The sequence below is a fragment of the Rhizopus delemar genome, genomic scaffold (genome assembly GCF_000149305.1).
Source record: "Rhizopus delemar RA 99-880 supercont3.1 genomic scaffold, whole genome shotgun sequence".
NCBI lineage: Eukaryota > Fungi > Mucoromycota > Mucoromycetes > Mucorales > Rhizopodaceae > Rhizopus > Rhizopus delemar.
In genome coordinates this window covers 2,546,433-2,560,963 of record NW_027137827.1, presented here as the reverse complement: position 1 = coordinate 2,560,963, position 14,531 = coordinate 2,546,433, and the positions used below count along the sequence as shown (strand labels likewise).

Sequence of the window (14,531 nt, the reverse complement as noted above, 5' to 3'; positions counted from 1 at the left end):
CAGCTTTTTACTCTAATGAAAATCAATCTCCCTTTTTGTTGATATATCCGCGAAATAGGTTGTCCTGGTAAGACAAAAAAAAAGTACATAAGAGAAGAAAGGCTGATGAGAAGATAACCATTTTGTATCTGAAGAAGGTGAATTCCCTTCAACTTTATTTTATTGTTTCTCAAGATCTGCCTGAAAATATCGGTTCCTTAAAGCCTGTTGATTTTATTTGGTTATATTATTTTTATTTATATCAACCAAGAGCGATTGCATCATAAAATGGGGGATACTTGAAAAAAAATGCTTGTTTTGTTTCACAACATTAAACTTGATTGTTTGCCAGTACACAAACCCGTTCTGGAACTTTAAAACTATATTTTTTTCCTTTGAGTGTTTAGTATAAAAAAATAAAATGATGTACGTTGATTAAGGCTAATTGATAAGGAGATGCTTTATTTACATTTCTAGATAAATAATGCTTAGCATAGGTACTAAAATAGCGCGTACCCTTTTCTTTTTGACTTATTTTCAGTTTATTATTTCCTCTTCAATCAAAACGAAAAGTTAGTGACGTCACATGCATGTTTTTTTCATATATGATCACACCAAATAAATTTTGGGATAAAATATTGAGACAAAATTTTGAAAAATATGGCATGCAAGCTCAAGACCAAACACTACGTGTATACTTAAGCTTGGAATTTCAGGTTTTGACAAAAGAAAGATTCACAAGTTTATTTTAAGAATGTATTCATAAAATCATTTTCAGTATTCTGTTGCGCCGCCCTTAGCTTTGATAACTGCTTCACATCGTCTCTTCATGCTTCGAACTAATCGGTCTGCAAACTCATCATCCATTCTTTCCCATTCTCTCGTAGAGCCACCTTCAATTGCTCCAAGTTTTTGACGGACGATATTTTTCTCTCAATTTATCTTTCAATAGCATTCCGTATATGCTCAATGGAATTCAAATCAGGTCTTTGAGCAGGCCAGTACTCAAACCCCTTGATTTGGTGGGTTTCCTTCCACCATCGAATATAACCACCTGTATGACAGGAAGCACCACTCTCTTGGAAGATAAAATCCCTCTCCTGATGTGCCGTGATATTTGTAAACCAAGGATGGAACCTATTGGCCAAAATGTTGATATATGTTTCTTGGTCTACGGAACTGGTATCAATAATTTCTAAAGATCCGAAACCTCCTCTCCAAAAACATCACCAAACTATAGCACCACCGCCACCCCACTTGACTGTATATATTATATTTCTCTCATCATAGCGCTCTGCTTCCTTTCTAAGTACTCTTTTTCCGCGTTTACTGCCTACTACACAAAAGCGCGACTCATCAGACCAAGCAATGTCTTTTCATTGGCCTTTGGCCGAATGGATGTGCCCCTTCGCCCAGCGAAGCTTACTTTTGCGGTGTTTTGCAATCAATCTATGCTTGTGAGCTGCTCTGTACGATTTGAATCCGAGTCGATCGACATACGATCGAAGAGTTTCTATGCTAACAAAAACATCTAGCTTTGCTAATTTCATATTTATTTCATTAAAAGAGGCAAAAGAATCCTCTCTAATTATCCTGTTCAAGCGCCTTTCAGTTCTTTCATTTATTTTCAATGGTCGCCCAATTTGCCTGTGAGATAAAGGGCTGCCATAGTCATCAATCCTGGCTTTTATATTTTGTACAGTGGACTTGTTCAAGCCAACAAGTTCTGCAATCTCTCTAAGCGTGTGATGGATTCTAAAAAGATAAAAACCCCCATGCTTTACTTTCTTTTGTTTCATCTTCAGACATAACTAAAGGTCGGGTGCAATCTTTGATTTGAGTAGACATGTTTTTTTAATGTGTTGATGGATGAGAAAAAGGCAACTTTATTTTGTTATGTGCATAAAAGTTTCCTTAATAAATTTCTTTGTCCTATAATTTATTTGGGGTGGCTGTAAAAAGGTCTGTATTTTTCATTTGTATTTTTTTTTACACTACCTCTATTTTCCTTTTTCTTTTTTCTTTCTTTCCTTTTTTTTTCTTTCTTTCTTTACTTTTTTTCCTTTCTTTCCTTTTTTTTTTTTTTTTCCAATGTCAAGTATACATGAAGCTATAAATTTAAAACAGGGTAAGCACTTTCTAAATCTTGGTTTACTTTACTCAAAGTTTGGCTTTTTTTTCTATAGAATTAATTGATAATGAATTGGGAAAAAAGTACTATGAAGTTGAAGATGCATTTAAAGAGCTTCAAAGAAAATATGCATCCTTGGGTTCGTAGCCGCGCTTAAAATAGCGTGTCATTTTGACCATCTTTTTCTAACAAAGTTAATATAGAACGCGATTTTGAGAAATCAAAATCTGAAAAAGAAGAGGACAACATCATAAATCAACAATTACAAGATGAAATTCATAAGATTAAAAGCAGAGTTGCTTCAATGGAAGAGGCCGCACAAAATGAATTTGAAGAAAAGAATAATTTACGTACCAACCTGATACAAGAAAAAGGTTAGTTATAGAGAGAATAAACACCGCATTATGATGTTAATCTTTCAATACAGCTAGAACAACTAAGCTGCTGAAGGAAAAGGATTCATTTCTGCAAAAGGAAACAGAGTATATGCTTGCTGAATCCCATATGAAATCTGAAATCTGTAAACTTAAAGTAAAATCTAAAGTTTGGGAGTCCATATTCTTTCTTTTGGATCTAATTTTATCATTGTCAAATTAGTTAACAGTCGAAGATCTTCAAGCCACAATCAAGGATAAAGAAGTAAATGAAAACTCAGTTCGTAGCAAATATTGTGCTTTGGAAAAAGAATATGAACAATTAAAATTTACAACAGTAAGTAGCCAATGCATTTCAAGTTGGTTTCATACTTTTTCATTAACACCTAAGAATAGAACAATAAGATTGGCAGGCTACAAGTAGCGACATCAAATTTGGAAGCAGAGAAGGCTCGTACCGTTGATCAATTACATAAAGCCGCTTCCGAATTAAGTTCCACGAAAGATGTTCTGGCTCAAACAAAGAATGAATTGGAGGCTACTAAGAGCGAAAAGGAAGAATTGCAACTTCGTTTCAGTAGATTGGAACATTCATATCTTTCATTAAAAAAGAATCATGACTTGTATTTTGAACAACGCGATAAAGCAATGAGTGAAAATGAAGAACAGACACAAAAGTTTATCATGCAAATCACACAACTTAAACAACAAGTCAAACAACTGGAAAACCAATCACAAGAAGACAAGGATGTCTTTCGTGCACAGTTCAAACATGTCACTGGTATGGACATTGTACCTCCTGGCCCCTACAACGAAAGTGGTAGTCATTTGCTTGCTCTTATTAATGAATACCAAAAGACGGGAAAATATCCTGAGGATATATACAAGGACTTCTTTGAAATTCGCCAAAAATACTGTATGGTACTTGCAAAAGTTGAACACTCAACCACAGTTGCTGCAAATTTAACACACGAATTAAACAGTAAAGAAGCCTTGTTCGATCAACTCAGTAAAGACCTCGAGAGCTGTAAAGAACAATTAAAGATGTGCCAACAGTCTTGTGAAGAACGCGAAGCAAAATGCAGAGAAGTATCTGAACATCTCGAAGAAATGAAAGTCAAATTTTCAAAGATGACTGCTGAAAAAGCTAGACTTGAAGATACATTACATGACACTACCTATCAACTTCAATATTTACTTTTTGATGTTCAAAAACGTGGAGACCCTATACCTATGCCTGTGAAAAAATCTGCGAAAGTTTTATTGTCTGAATTTTTCCCACCCGCACCTAAGTTGCCACATGATGACTTGGTGTTTAGGAATGCTGTTGAACTCGTGGACTTGAATAGACGTCTCACTGAGAAGATGTACATCTTAGATAATGAATTGTCTACTGCAAAGAATACAATCATTAGTATTGAAGAAGGAAATAATTCTGAAGCGCTTGCCAAAGCCGAGAATAGGGTATCCGAGCTGGAAAAACAAATTGTCGATAAACACACACAAGTCGAGCTCCTTGAACAAGAGCTTAAAAAGCAAAAGAACCTCATAGAAGAAAAGGGGCTGATAAATGGCTCTAATCATGCTTTTGAATTATGTCTCACCCAGCTTAAAGAAACATCCGAGTCGTATGCAAGCTATCGTTCTGAAACACTTGTTGAAATTGACAAGCTGAAGCAAGAGCTTCAAACATCCCGTAATTCAGAAAGTGAAATCCGAAGAAATCTTGTGTCTCTTAAAGCTGAAATCATTTATTTGAAGCAAAAAGCAGAGACTTTATCGGATACAGTGCGACAACGTGAACAAGAGTTAAATGTAGAAAGACAGCAAAACTCAGTGATTAGTAACCATCTAGCTACAAAGGATAAGGAAATTGAAGAGATCAAAAACTCATTGATTGAGTATGACATGAAGTTTAAGCAGCTTCAAAATGAAAATTCGGATTTGCAGTTCCAGGTCAAGTTTAAGACAGAATCTTATGATCGTCTCAAGATGGAAGTAAATGATAGTAGCTCTGACAGTCTACGTTTAAGTACGTTGCTAGAAAGCATCAACTCTCGCATCAACGGAATCCACTCAGTGTCTACCGAAAGCACAGAAGTTTACAAGGATAAAACTGATCAACTGTCTAGTGATTTACAGTCTTGCTGTAACGCTGTCAAGTTACTTGAGAAACAACTTGAACTTGTTAAATCCTCAAATTATCAAGGAATTGAAGACAAATATAAGGAAGCTCAGGGTCAAGTACAATTGCTTAAAGAGAGGAGTCTTGAGTTAGAACGTAAAGTGTATACGATAATGGAAGAAAAGATTGTTGCTGAGACAAAGTTGTCACAAGCTGAAGACAACTTGAAGAAGATGAATAATAATGGTGCTTTCTCTACCGGCGCAAATAGCAATAATAAGTCCACATGCGATGAACATGATGAGCTCATCTCTGAATTGAAAGTTCGTGTTCGTGTTTTGGAGGATGAAAAGGATGAATATGCATCTATTGTGGAGGATCATATTAAGAAGGCCAATAGCTCCTCGAATGAGCACAAGGAGTATGCTGAGAAAGCTAATAGTGAGATTGAAAGATTGAAGTCTGACCTTGCTGCTCGTAACGATATGGTTTCTAAATCTCAAGAAATTGCCCAAAAAGCAAAGGAAGAGTACGATGCTTTACGTGAAAAGCTTCAGAGCACCCAAGATGAACTTACAGCTGAAAATGCAACATTGAAATCAGACAAGACACGCTTAGAAATTGAAGTAGAAGAGAAGAGAAAGCAAGTTGAACAGTTGAATAGTTCTGTAGAAGAACAGAAGCATGCTCTTAATGAGAGTCAAGAGAAAGCGCTTGAAGAAGAAAAGGCTCGTGAAAAAGCCGAGGAAACCACAAACAAATTCCGTGAAGTGGTTACTAAACTTGAGAAAGAACTTGATAGCAGCAAGCAGCAACTAGAGGGTGTCAAAGCTGAACTTGAGTCTATTAATGAATGTTATAAGAGCGAGTCAGCTAAGTGGTCTGAATTCCAAGAAAGCATCAAGAAGAGTCATGAAGTAGCCGAAAAGAATCGTATTGTAATTGATGGTCACTTAGAAACTCTGTTTGATAAGCTTGCTAAATGGAATGAGACCGTCAAGGACTCAACAGATCTAGAAATATCTGATCTCACCAGTGAAATTTACACAAAACTCAAGCAAGTCAATACTGCCCTTCGATGTGAAAAGGAAGCAAGTGAATTGAAATATATACATGAATCCAAGAGATGTAGACTTGTTGAAGAGGAGTTAAACAATGCCAAATATCAATTAGAATTGACTCACAAGACAATCAAGGAACTTGAAATGGTCTCTGATAATTTATCTCAAAATGACTCTGCCGAGATATCGCGCTATAAGCTTGAAGTTGATACCTTTAGATCTCAAAACATCATGTTACTTGAAAACAACAATCAGTTGAAGGCAAGGATTGAAAAACTCGAGACAGAATTATCAGACAAGATGAAGGAAATGGAGCCATTATCATTTAAGATTGCAGCATTGGAATCTCAACTTCAGAATGCACAAAAGAAGATTACGACATTCACTACCAAAGAAAAGGAATGGTCTGCCCGTTCTGCTGAAATCCTGTCTAAATACAATCAAGTTGATCCGAAGGAAGTTGAACGAACCAAGAGAGAGTATGAAGCAGCCAAGACTGAACTAGAAGCGACTACTGCCGAGTTGCAGTCATTAAGATCGTCAGTATCACCCCTAAATGAGAAGATAAAAGCCTTAGAAGCCGATTTAGATTCAACACGATCAAATCAAGCAGCTCTTGTTTCTAATGCTAATCAAAGACAACGATTTGCTATGGAGCTCAAAAACCGACTTGTTGATGCAAATAAAAAGAACACCGAGCTTGAATCAACAGTCGTGCAGTTACAGAAGCAAATCAAAGAGGGCTCAACTGATGTTTCTGTAAGCAGATTAAAAAAAATATCATCTGTATGCATACTGATTTTTTTTTCTTTCTATGTAGAAGGCTGCTATACCAGATGTACAGAAAGTCAAATCATTAGAGGAAGCACTGAAGAAAGAACAAGAAGCTAGGCAGATGGCTGAACAAGGAGTAAAGAACTTTGAGTCATCGTTGAAGAAAAAAGCAGAAGAGTACTCAACGCTCGAGGTATGTACTTTGATATAATTCTATCTTGTGATGATAACTGAATAATGTCATTAGACAAAGTATGCTGGTATACTGAATAGAGCAAGGATTATCCAAGCAGAGAAGGTAAACCAAACTAAGCAAAAAAAAAAAAAAAAAAAAAAAAAAAAAAAAAAAAGATGAAGAATAGAAAAATTAAAGAAGCATTATAAATAATAGAATAAGGTTTCTGAAGAGCTTAAAGTGTTGAAAGCTGAGCAGGAAAACAACACGAGAAATAAAGAAGCAAGCGGCAATGGGGCTGATACAACAGAGACAACTGCTTTAAAAGAAAAGATCGCTGAATTAGAGGCTGAAGTAGAGAGATTAAGCCAAGAACTACAAGAGGCCAACATCGAAATAGGAAGATTAAAGGTGAAAAATTCAATGATGCAAAACAAAAACAAACGCCTTCAGGATGAACTCAATGCCATAAAAAATGCAGCTTCTGAAGCAGCTATCGCTGCTGAGCCAACGACACCTGTTCAGAATGTTACTGAAAATATTGCTGAAACCATCACTGAACACGTAGTTAAAAGCACCATTGAACAATCCACTAATCACCTTACAGAAGAGCCAGTAGATCAACCTGCAAATCAATTAGCTGAACAACCTGTAGAACAACCTGCTGAAGCTGCTGAACAACCTGTTGAACTTGCTGAAGCTGCTGAACCTGCTGAACCTGCTGAACCTGCTGAACAACCTGCTGAATCTGTTGAGCCTATTGAGTCTGCTGAATCTACTAAACCTGTTGAATCTATTGAACCTGTTGAACAAGCGTTAGAAAAGAATGAAGAAACGGCGACACCTACTTCTTCCGTACTTGGAACAACAATCGAAGAAATGCCTGAAGCTGAATACACCCTGCTAACCAAGGCTGAAGATGAAACATCAGCGGTTTCTAAAAGCAAGCGTGAAAGAACTGAGGATTCGGAGCCAGGTTCACCTTGTAAAAAAAACAAAAGTTTGTAAATAAACAAAATCTATGAATTTTAATAAATATGGTGTATAATACATTGTAAGGGAAAAAGCCAAACAGGGTCATCACTAAAGCTTTCATTTGTTTGAAAACTTAAATTAGCATTTTTATTTTCAATGAATACCTTATCATGAAAATTTTATGGTAGGGTTCAGGTTTTAATTGCATTTGATGGATGAGCATCAATAATATAGTATACATCTTTTTCAAATGCTGCTTACATATATGCTGTTTCTGAACTTTAGCTTCCCAAATTCTTTAGATAATTTGAAACGTTTTTTTTTTTTTTTTTTTTTTTTTTTTTTTAATTTGTATATTATTTTTCATGCTCCAGCTGACCCCTTAACCTACAACAAAAGGTTGTGATTCCGTGTATCTATCAAAACATCTACATATGTTTATTTGAAACCTCAGAGGTTGTTCTCCCGTAGAAATTTCTATCGTATTTAGACAATGATTGCATTAGAAAATTATACATAGTAATTAAAAGTATAAGTTTGTAATATAAAAAATTATAGACTAAGAGGACATGTAAGTATAAATGCGACATGTTAAAAAAAAGAAAAAAGAAAAAGAATGTAATACATAGGTGAGGAAAAGGAAAGTGCATAACATATACATGTATAAAAGAAAAGCATAAATTTATAGTTAAATATACAAAAAAAGCATAATTATACCACAGTTAATATGGGTATTTCACATGTGGCCCTTATGAAATTACTGTGATCTTCAGGATCATCTTCTTCTATGCCTGCATACACCTTCTTTACTGTCTCACCAATTATACGCTATGAATATAATATGTTGGTAAATTAGTTACATATAATTGAATGCTATCTATATAAATAATCACCTTGACTTGAGCTAATTTTTCTAGGATATCGGGCAAGAGAAGAATCTCATCCGTCATATGGGAGAAGAATAGAAACTTAGATAGCTCCACCATACGATACTGGCCATTGTAACATAAGTCCATCTTGAAGACTATGGCGGTATGGTCTATTTACAATATAGGATTATGTATTCATATATAGTATTCATTTCAACTTAATTATTTATCTCACCTTCTACAACAATGCCAACTATCTCTGGATTTTTGACCTTTTTTATCATCAGATTGTCCAGAGCAATCTTCATTTCTTTCCCAAGCTTGACTGTATCACTTTCTCCTGTGCCATTAGCATAATTTCCTTTTCGTTTAACTTCAACAAAGAACAGCTCGTAGTTAATGGCAGAGGAAGGACTAAGATAAAGATAAAGGGCGAAGTCAGCCTTCATCATTTGTTTAGATGAGTGATTTGGATGAGGTTTCAAATTATAAGTCATCCTAGATTAATATAAGCAATTAGTAGCAATCAGAGTTAGGCAATCGTTTATTGTTATATACCATTCACCCTCAACTCCTTTTAACTGTGATAATACACAGTGTAATAAGAAAGGGCGGAGTGATTCTATAATGAGGGTTGCCTCACCCACGGCATAAAGCCTATCAGTTTGATTCATGACTGATAAAGCAATCGCACATGCAATTTTAATTTGCTTATTTTGGTGATTGACTTTTATCATATCAATTGCATTTTCTGCCTGTTCTGGATCTAAAGTCTTGACTGTCTTTTGCATGTTTCGGCATGCTAAGACAACTTCGTTCTCAACGAAATCAAACTTCGAGTTGTCCACGACATCTTTCAACACCAGCTCGGATTGTCCAGGTGTCAAACTATTTAAAACGCAACGGTAACTGTTGCTCAAAAGAAATACAAAAGAAAATGCTCTAATTCATTGAAAATAGCGATTAAATTTTTCAATGGTCAATCATAGTTTTTAGTAACTTACAATATACGATGATCACCCAATTTTTTACACATTTCTGCTCCTTTGAGTAACTCTTCATGAAATTTTCTAAGTATTTTAGTGATGCTGACACTGTTTAAAATCCACTAGGAAAAATAAAGCAGGTGTAAATAAATCTTACTTACAATACGCAAGAAGAAGAAACTACATACCTCAGCTTCATTCTCGCTGTCACCGAAATTAGTCTCTTGATACATGCTCGTAAGGTACACCTTCATGTATTTGGCTTTTGTTTTCTTCTCTTCACTTGCCCAGGTGGAGCCATTGGAGCTGTCATTACCATCATCTGCTTTTCTTTTACTTCCTGCTACTAATTTTTATTCAATTTTTTTTTTAAATTTGCAGCATGCATGACTTATTTACCTAATGATCCAGATGGGGTAGCTGCAATGGTGACGGGCCCAGTTGATTCGGCAAAAACAAAAACATCACCATCATTATTGTTATTTACAATAGTTGCTTTCTTTTTGCCCTTAACCTTTCTCTTGCGAGGGAGGAGGGACATCTTAATTTCCTATTTGTACAGTAGTCGCTCTATTTAAATGGCGTCTGATTTAAGGGCATTTTCTATTTATGAATGTATTTCTAAAGAACGGCATAGGTCCCCGGCATAAGTACCACTACACCACAATTCTATTTAAGGGTGCAACGCAAATGTCTTTTTATCACTAAATAGAAAAAGTTTTTATAAGTGATAGTTTTTGGAGCACTCTAACAATAAATTTTTTACTTTGTAAAATAAGATCGAACTGTTTGCTCTTTTGAATTATTTAATTCGGCACAAGAGTCAGTCAATCTCATTCGAATTCGGTAATGTAATTTACGATCAAGATCGTCCAAAGGAACTTCGTACATGAGAATAGTTTCATAGGCTTCTCTCAACCGCTTTTTACACTCTACTATATCGACACGCTGCTCATCCTGCTCTGTATTATCATTTTCTTCTGTTTCATCTACGTTGCCTTCTGCCGTTTCTTCATTATTGGTAGTGCTTATTGTATAACATATTATCATCTCGCTTTCATCTGCTTCAAGGTTCAACTGGCTAACATCAGTAACTTTGTTGTCAAAGTTCCTGGGGAGATCTGGGAGCATTCCATTTATTGTTTCTGGTTTTACATTAAGCCATTCATTAGCTAGAGAAAACATAGCCTGAGCTTGATCCATTTTGTAAACATTCGGATTATTCAACTTTTTACTGATATACAGACATAAAGCACGGTCGTACTACTGGGCTCGGAAGTGTGCCTTAAAGTTGTCAATAATTCCTGTGTCTACAAAATATTAATGAGAAAACTGTAAAACAAAAAGACGACTTATATAGAATTTTATCAACAAATAATAGGTTACCTACATAAAGAGCTTGTAGCTTGCTAGTCGTATTGCTAGTAGAAATATCAATTTAATATTGTTGAGCGGAATTCTTATTTTATGAATGGAAGCATTATCCAAAAGTAGAGCAATTTTTCGATTCTGTCTTCCAAAGGCAACATTTAACTTTTTCACGTATGCTGCGAAAATTTCATTTGTCATCCAAGCATTATTAGAATAATGGTATTCAACTTCATGTTTTTTTTCCAATTGCAGTCATGGATAACAAATTAGCTCTTGCTTTAAAACATTTGGGGCTCTTGTGTTGTCCGATAACAATTACTTGCCCTTTGTAAGTCCCATCCGATTTACAGAGCAATCCAACTGTTAGACGAGTTTTACCTTTTTTTAGGCCACTAAGCGACTCGGAACATATGGTTCTTCTTGGTGGTTGCTGGTAATATAAACCTGTTTCATCAAAGTTCATGATATCTGCAGGATCACATAACCCAAGAAGTTCTTCTATCTTTCTCAATTCGTTCTGAATGTTTTCAGAAGTAATGTCTACTGAGGCACTTTTACCATGCATTGGCCTGCATTTTACTCCAATTCACTTAAAAAATTTGGAGAGCCATCCAGAAGAAATGAAATTTCATTTTCAAGGATTCTATACTTCACTCAAGCAATAGGTCTTACATATCGAATGATTGAATTTCGATTGACTGGCAGATTGTTATTGCTCATGTCTGCAACAAACTTTACTACTTCATCAAGTTGAGGATAGTGTGTTGCTGTTAGGCTTTTGCCATTATTGACAACATTAATATTACTATATAACGTTTCAGCATTTTTAGGAATGTTTGATATAGTCTGTTGGGCAAGTGGTTGATCTAAATTGAATTTCTTCATAGCCCATTCACCTAATTCTGTTTGATTAAGCTGGCCAGTAGCATTTTGATCCAAAAGCTCAATTTTTGAGAAAGAAAGGCGTACATGTTTATAGATAGAATCTAGACAAAAAAAAATGAATTTTGTTATGTCATATTTATTCTCATCAAAATGATTGAGTCTATGACTCGTATATTATCCTTCCAGCAACTTTGATCAAGTCTTAAAAGCAAGCTTTGATTTGTCGATGTCCTTACACAATTACCAAATCTATACCAACCGACACTGTTCTATGTGGAAACATGTTGTACAAACCAGTCTATAATGTAGCTACAATATATATTAAGTGATTTCAATTTTTGAACAGCTACGAATTTCGATTTAAGGGTGACCAAAACTTTTGGAATATCCACCCTTAAATAGAGCAACTACTGTATATTACGAGAAATACGAGACTAATTCATAAAAATTATTCCAAGTACCTTTATAATTCTTATTAAAAGATAGAAAGACTTCATACTAAAGCAAAAGTTGCACAATCTTGAATTTTCTGAAATCCTTGAACGATTTCGTTTTAGTCATCGTACTCATTTTTCCCAATCAACATAAAACCACTTGTTCATTAGCAATTGTGAGAAATAGAGAGCAATGCTACAGATTGTGAGTACAAACTGTAAATTGAAAGCAAGATTGTATTCCATTATAAATTATTTGATCAGTTTTTTTATACAAGACTTTTTTAGGATAAAAATAACTACTTTATGATTTACATGTATTTAACAAACAAAGTGGCCTTTCTCTATATTCTGAAAGAAAGGGTCCATTTAACAAAGAAATAAAAATGATTACTTAAAATTTGTTTAGTAACGGTAGTGGTCGGGCTTGTAAGGTCCTTCGGTGGGGATACCAAGGTAATCAGATTGAACGTTAGTAAGAGTGGTGAGCTTAACATCGAGCTTGCTCAAGTGGAAACGGGCAACATCTTCATCCAACTTCTTGGGAAGGACGTGAACACCAACAGTCCACTTTTCAGATTCGGTCCAGAGAGCGATTTGAGCCAAGACTTGGTTACAGAAGGAGTTGGACATGACAAAAGAAGGATGACCAGTGGCACAACCCAAGTTAACAAGACGACCTTCAGCCAAAAGGATGATGTGACGACCGTTCTTCATGGTGAAACGGTCAACTTGAGGCTTGACGTTGACAACAGAGGCAGCGTTGGCCTTCAACCAGGCGACGTCAATTTCGATATCAAAGTGACCAATGTTACAGACAATAGCATCGTCCTTCATTTCTTCAAAGTGACGACCGACGATGATATCACGACAACCAGTGGTGGTGACAAAGATGTGAGCTTCCTTAACAGCATCTTCCATAGTGGTGACTTCATAACCTTCCATAGAGGCTTGGAGGGCATTGATAGGATCGACTTCGGTAACAATCACACGAGAACCGAAAGCACGGAGAGCGGCAGCACAACCCTTACCGACATCACCGTAACCAGCGACAACAGAAACCTTACCGGCAATCATAACATCAGTGGCACGTTTGATACCATCAACAAGAGATTCACGACAACCGTACAAGTTGTCAAACTTGGACTTGGTGACAGAGTCGTTGACGTTGATGGCAGGGAGCTTCAATTCACCGTTCTTGAACATCTTGTACAAGTTGTGAACACCAGTGGTGGTTTCTTCAGAAAGACCCTTGATGCCAGGAAGCAAGTGAGGGTATTTTTGGTGAACAATGTTGGTCAAATCACCACCGTCATCCAAAATCATGTTCAAAGGTTGACCATCGGGGAAGAAGAGGGTTTGTTCAATACACCAAACAAATTCTTTTTTTTTTTTTGTGAGTTCTCCCTTTCTTTAAATACTTTTTTTTTCACTTTTTACCTTCATCAGTCTCACCCTTCCAGGCGTAAACGGGGACACCAGAAGCAGCGATAGCAGCAGCAGCGTGATCTTGGGTAGAGAAAATGTTACAAGAAGACCAAGTAACTTCAGCACCGAGGGCAATCAAGGTACGGATAAGAATAGCGGTTTGAATGGTCATGTGCAAACAACCAGCAATTCTGGCACCCTTAAGAGGTTGAGAGGGACCGTACTTGCGAGCGATTTCCATCAAACCGGGCATTTCATTTTCACTATTAACAAACGTTCAGCAAGGTCGCATTCCTCAAACATGAAATATAACAACTTACGCAATTTCGATTTCCTATTTACAAGTTGAAATAAAAAAAGAAAATCAATATCTACACAAGAAACCTAAAAAATAAATTCAAAGAATTACCTTCAAACCGAAAGCAGCTATAAAGTTATGTTAATAAACAATATTCAGAATAACTTTTTAAAGAATGCTTACCGAGAGAAATATCAGCGACCTTGTAGGGAACGGTGGTGGACATATTTAAAGATGTTTGAAAAAAGAAGAAAAAGAAAAAAAGCTTCGCGTATTAATAGTCTTTCATTTATTGTGAACCATGAAAAATTTTACTGGGTATCAGCCAATCAAATGGTGAGATCTGAGAAATAAGCTGTCTTTGGCTCTCTGTTTTCTATTGGGCAATCGCTTGATGAATCTCATCTCCTACAATCACAGTGTAACTTTACGTAGTTGAAGACGGTTGGTGGAGAGGACAGAAAGGAAATGGTCTAATATAAACTTTTATAAATCTTCAGCAGGTTATTGTTAGTAGCCACAGATCAGCTTTTTACGGAATGAGGAAGGTGTTCTGACTTCAAACATGTTGCACGCTATAGCTTATGTCCAGTGATAGTACAAGTAGCTATATTAAAGATTTTCATCTTGCCAAAGATGGTTGTCGTCTACTTTCCCACGTTCTCG

At 35.9% G+C, this 14,531-nt stretch overlaps 6 protein-coding genes across 6 annotated transcripts; 1 reads left to right on the top strand and 5 right to left on the bottom strand.

Annotated features, from left to right (window-relative positions):
- Positions 1-917: 917 nt before the first annotated feature.
- Positions 918-1,529, bottom strand: RO3G_01013 (uncharacterized protein; the record flags this gene model as incomplete). Its single annotated transcript, XM_067655604.1, has 2 exons — positions 918-1,150; positions 1,406-1,529. 2 exons carry the CDS (start codon positions 1,527-1,529, stop codon positions 918-920), a joined length of 357 nt encoding a protein of 118 aa, XP_067511705.1.
- Positions 1,530-2,070: 541 nt separating this feature from the next.
- Positions 2,071-7,627, top strand: RO3G_01012 (uncharacterized protein; the record flags this gene model as incomplete). The annotated part of the gene is made up of 9 exons (XM_067655603.1): positions 2,071-2,107; positions 2,166-2,249; positions 2,314-2,484; positions 2,538-2,641; positions 2,708-2,821; positions 2,881-6,429; positions 6,491-6,637; positions 6,692-6,742; positions 6,836-7,627. The coding sequence occupies 9 exons, from the start codon at positions 2,071-2,073 to the stop codon at positions 7,625-7,627; spliced, it is 5,049 nt and encodes a 1,682-aa protein (XP_067511704.1).
- Positions 7,628-8,305: 678 nt separating this feature from the next.
- RO3G_01011 (uncharacterized protein) lies at positions 8,306-9,990 on the bottom strand (the record flags this gene model as incomplete). The annotated part of the gene is made up of 7 exons (XM_067655602.1): positions 8,306-8,422; positions 8,488-8,633; positions 8,699-8,877; positions 9,022-9,351; positions 9,468-9,571; positions 9,638-9,795; positions 9,849-9,990. 7 exons carry the CDS (start codon positions 9,988-9,990, stop codon positions 8,306-8,308), a joined length of 1,176 nt encoding a protein of 391 aa, XP_067511703.1.
- Positions 9,991-10,122: 132 nt separating this feature from the next.
- Positions 10,123-10,652, bottom strand: RO3G_01010 (uncharacterized protein; the record flags this gene model as incomplete). The annotated part of the gene is made up of 2 exons (XM_067655601.1): positions 10,123-10,153; positions 10,216-10,652. 2 exons carry the CDS (start codon positions 10,650-10,652, stop codon positions 10,123-10,125), a joined length of 468 nt encoding a protein of 155 aa, XP_067511702.1.
- An 822-nt stretch (positions 10,653-11,474) lies between these two features.
- Positions 11,475-11,988, bottom strand: RO3G_01009 (uncharacterized protein; the record flags this gene model as incomplete). Its single annotated transcript, XM_067655600.1, has 2 exons — positions 11,475-11,806; positions 11,961-11,988. The coding sequence occupies 2 exons, from the start codon at positions 11,986-11,988 to the stop codon at positions 11,475-11,477; spliced, it is 360 nt and encodes a 119-aa protein (XP_067511701.1).
- Positions 11,989-12,544: 556 nt separating this feature from the next.
- RO3G_01008 (adenosylhomocysteinase) lies at positions 12,545-13,345 on the bottom strand (the record flags this gene model as incomplete). Its single annotated transcript, XM_067655599.1, has 1 exon — positions 12,545-13,345. One exon carries the CDS (start codon positions 13,343-13,345, stop codon positions 12,545-12,547), a length of 801 nt encoding a protein of 266 aa, XP_067511700.1.
- Positions 13,346-14,531: the final 1,186 nt, after the last annotated feature.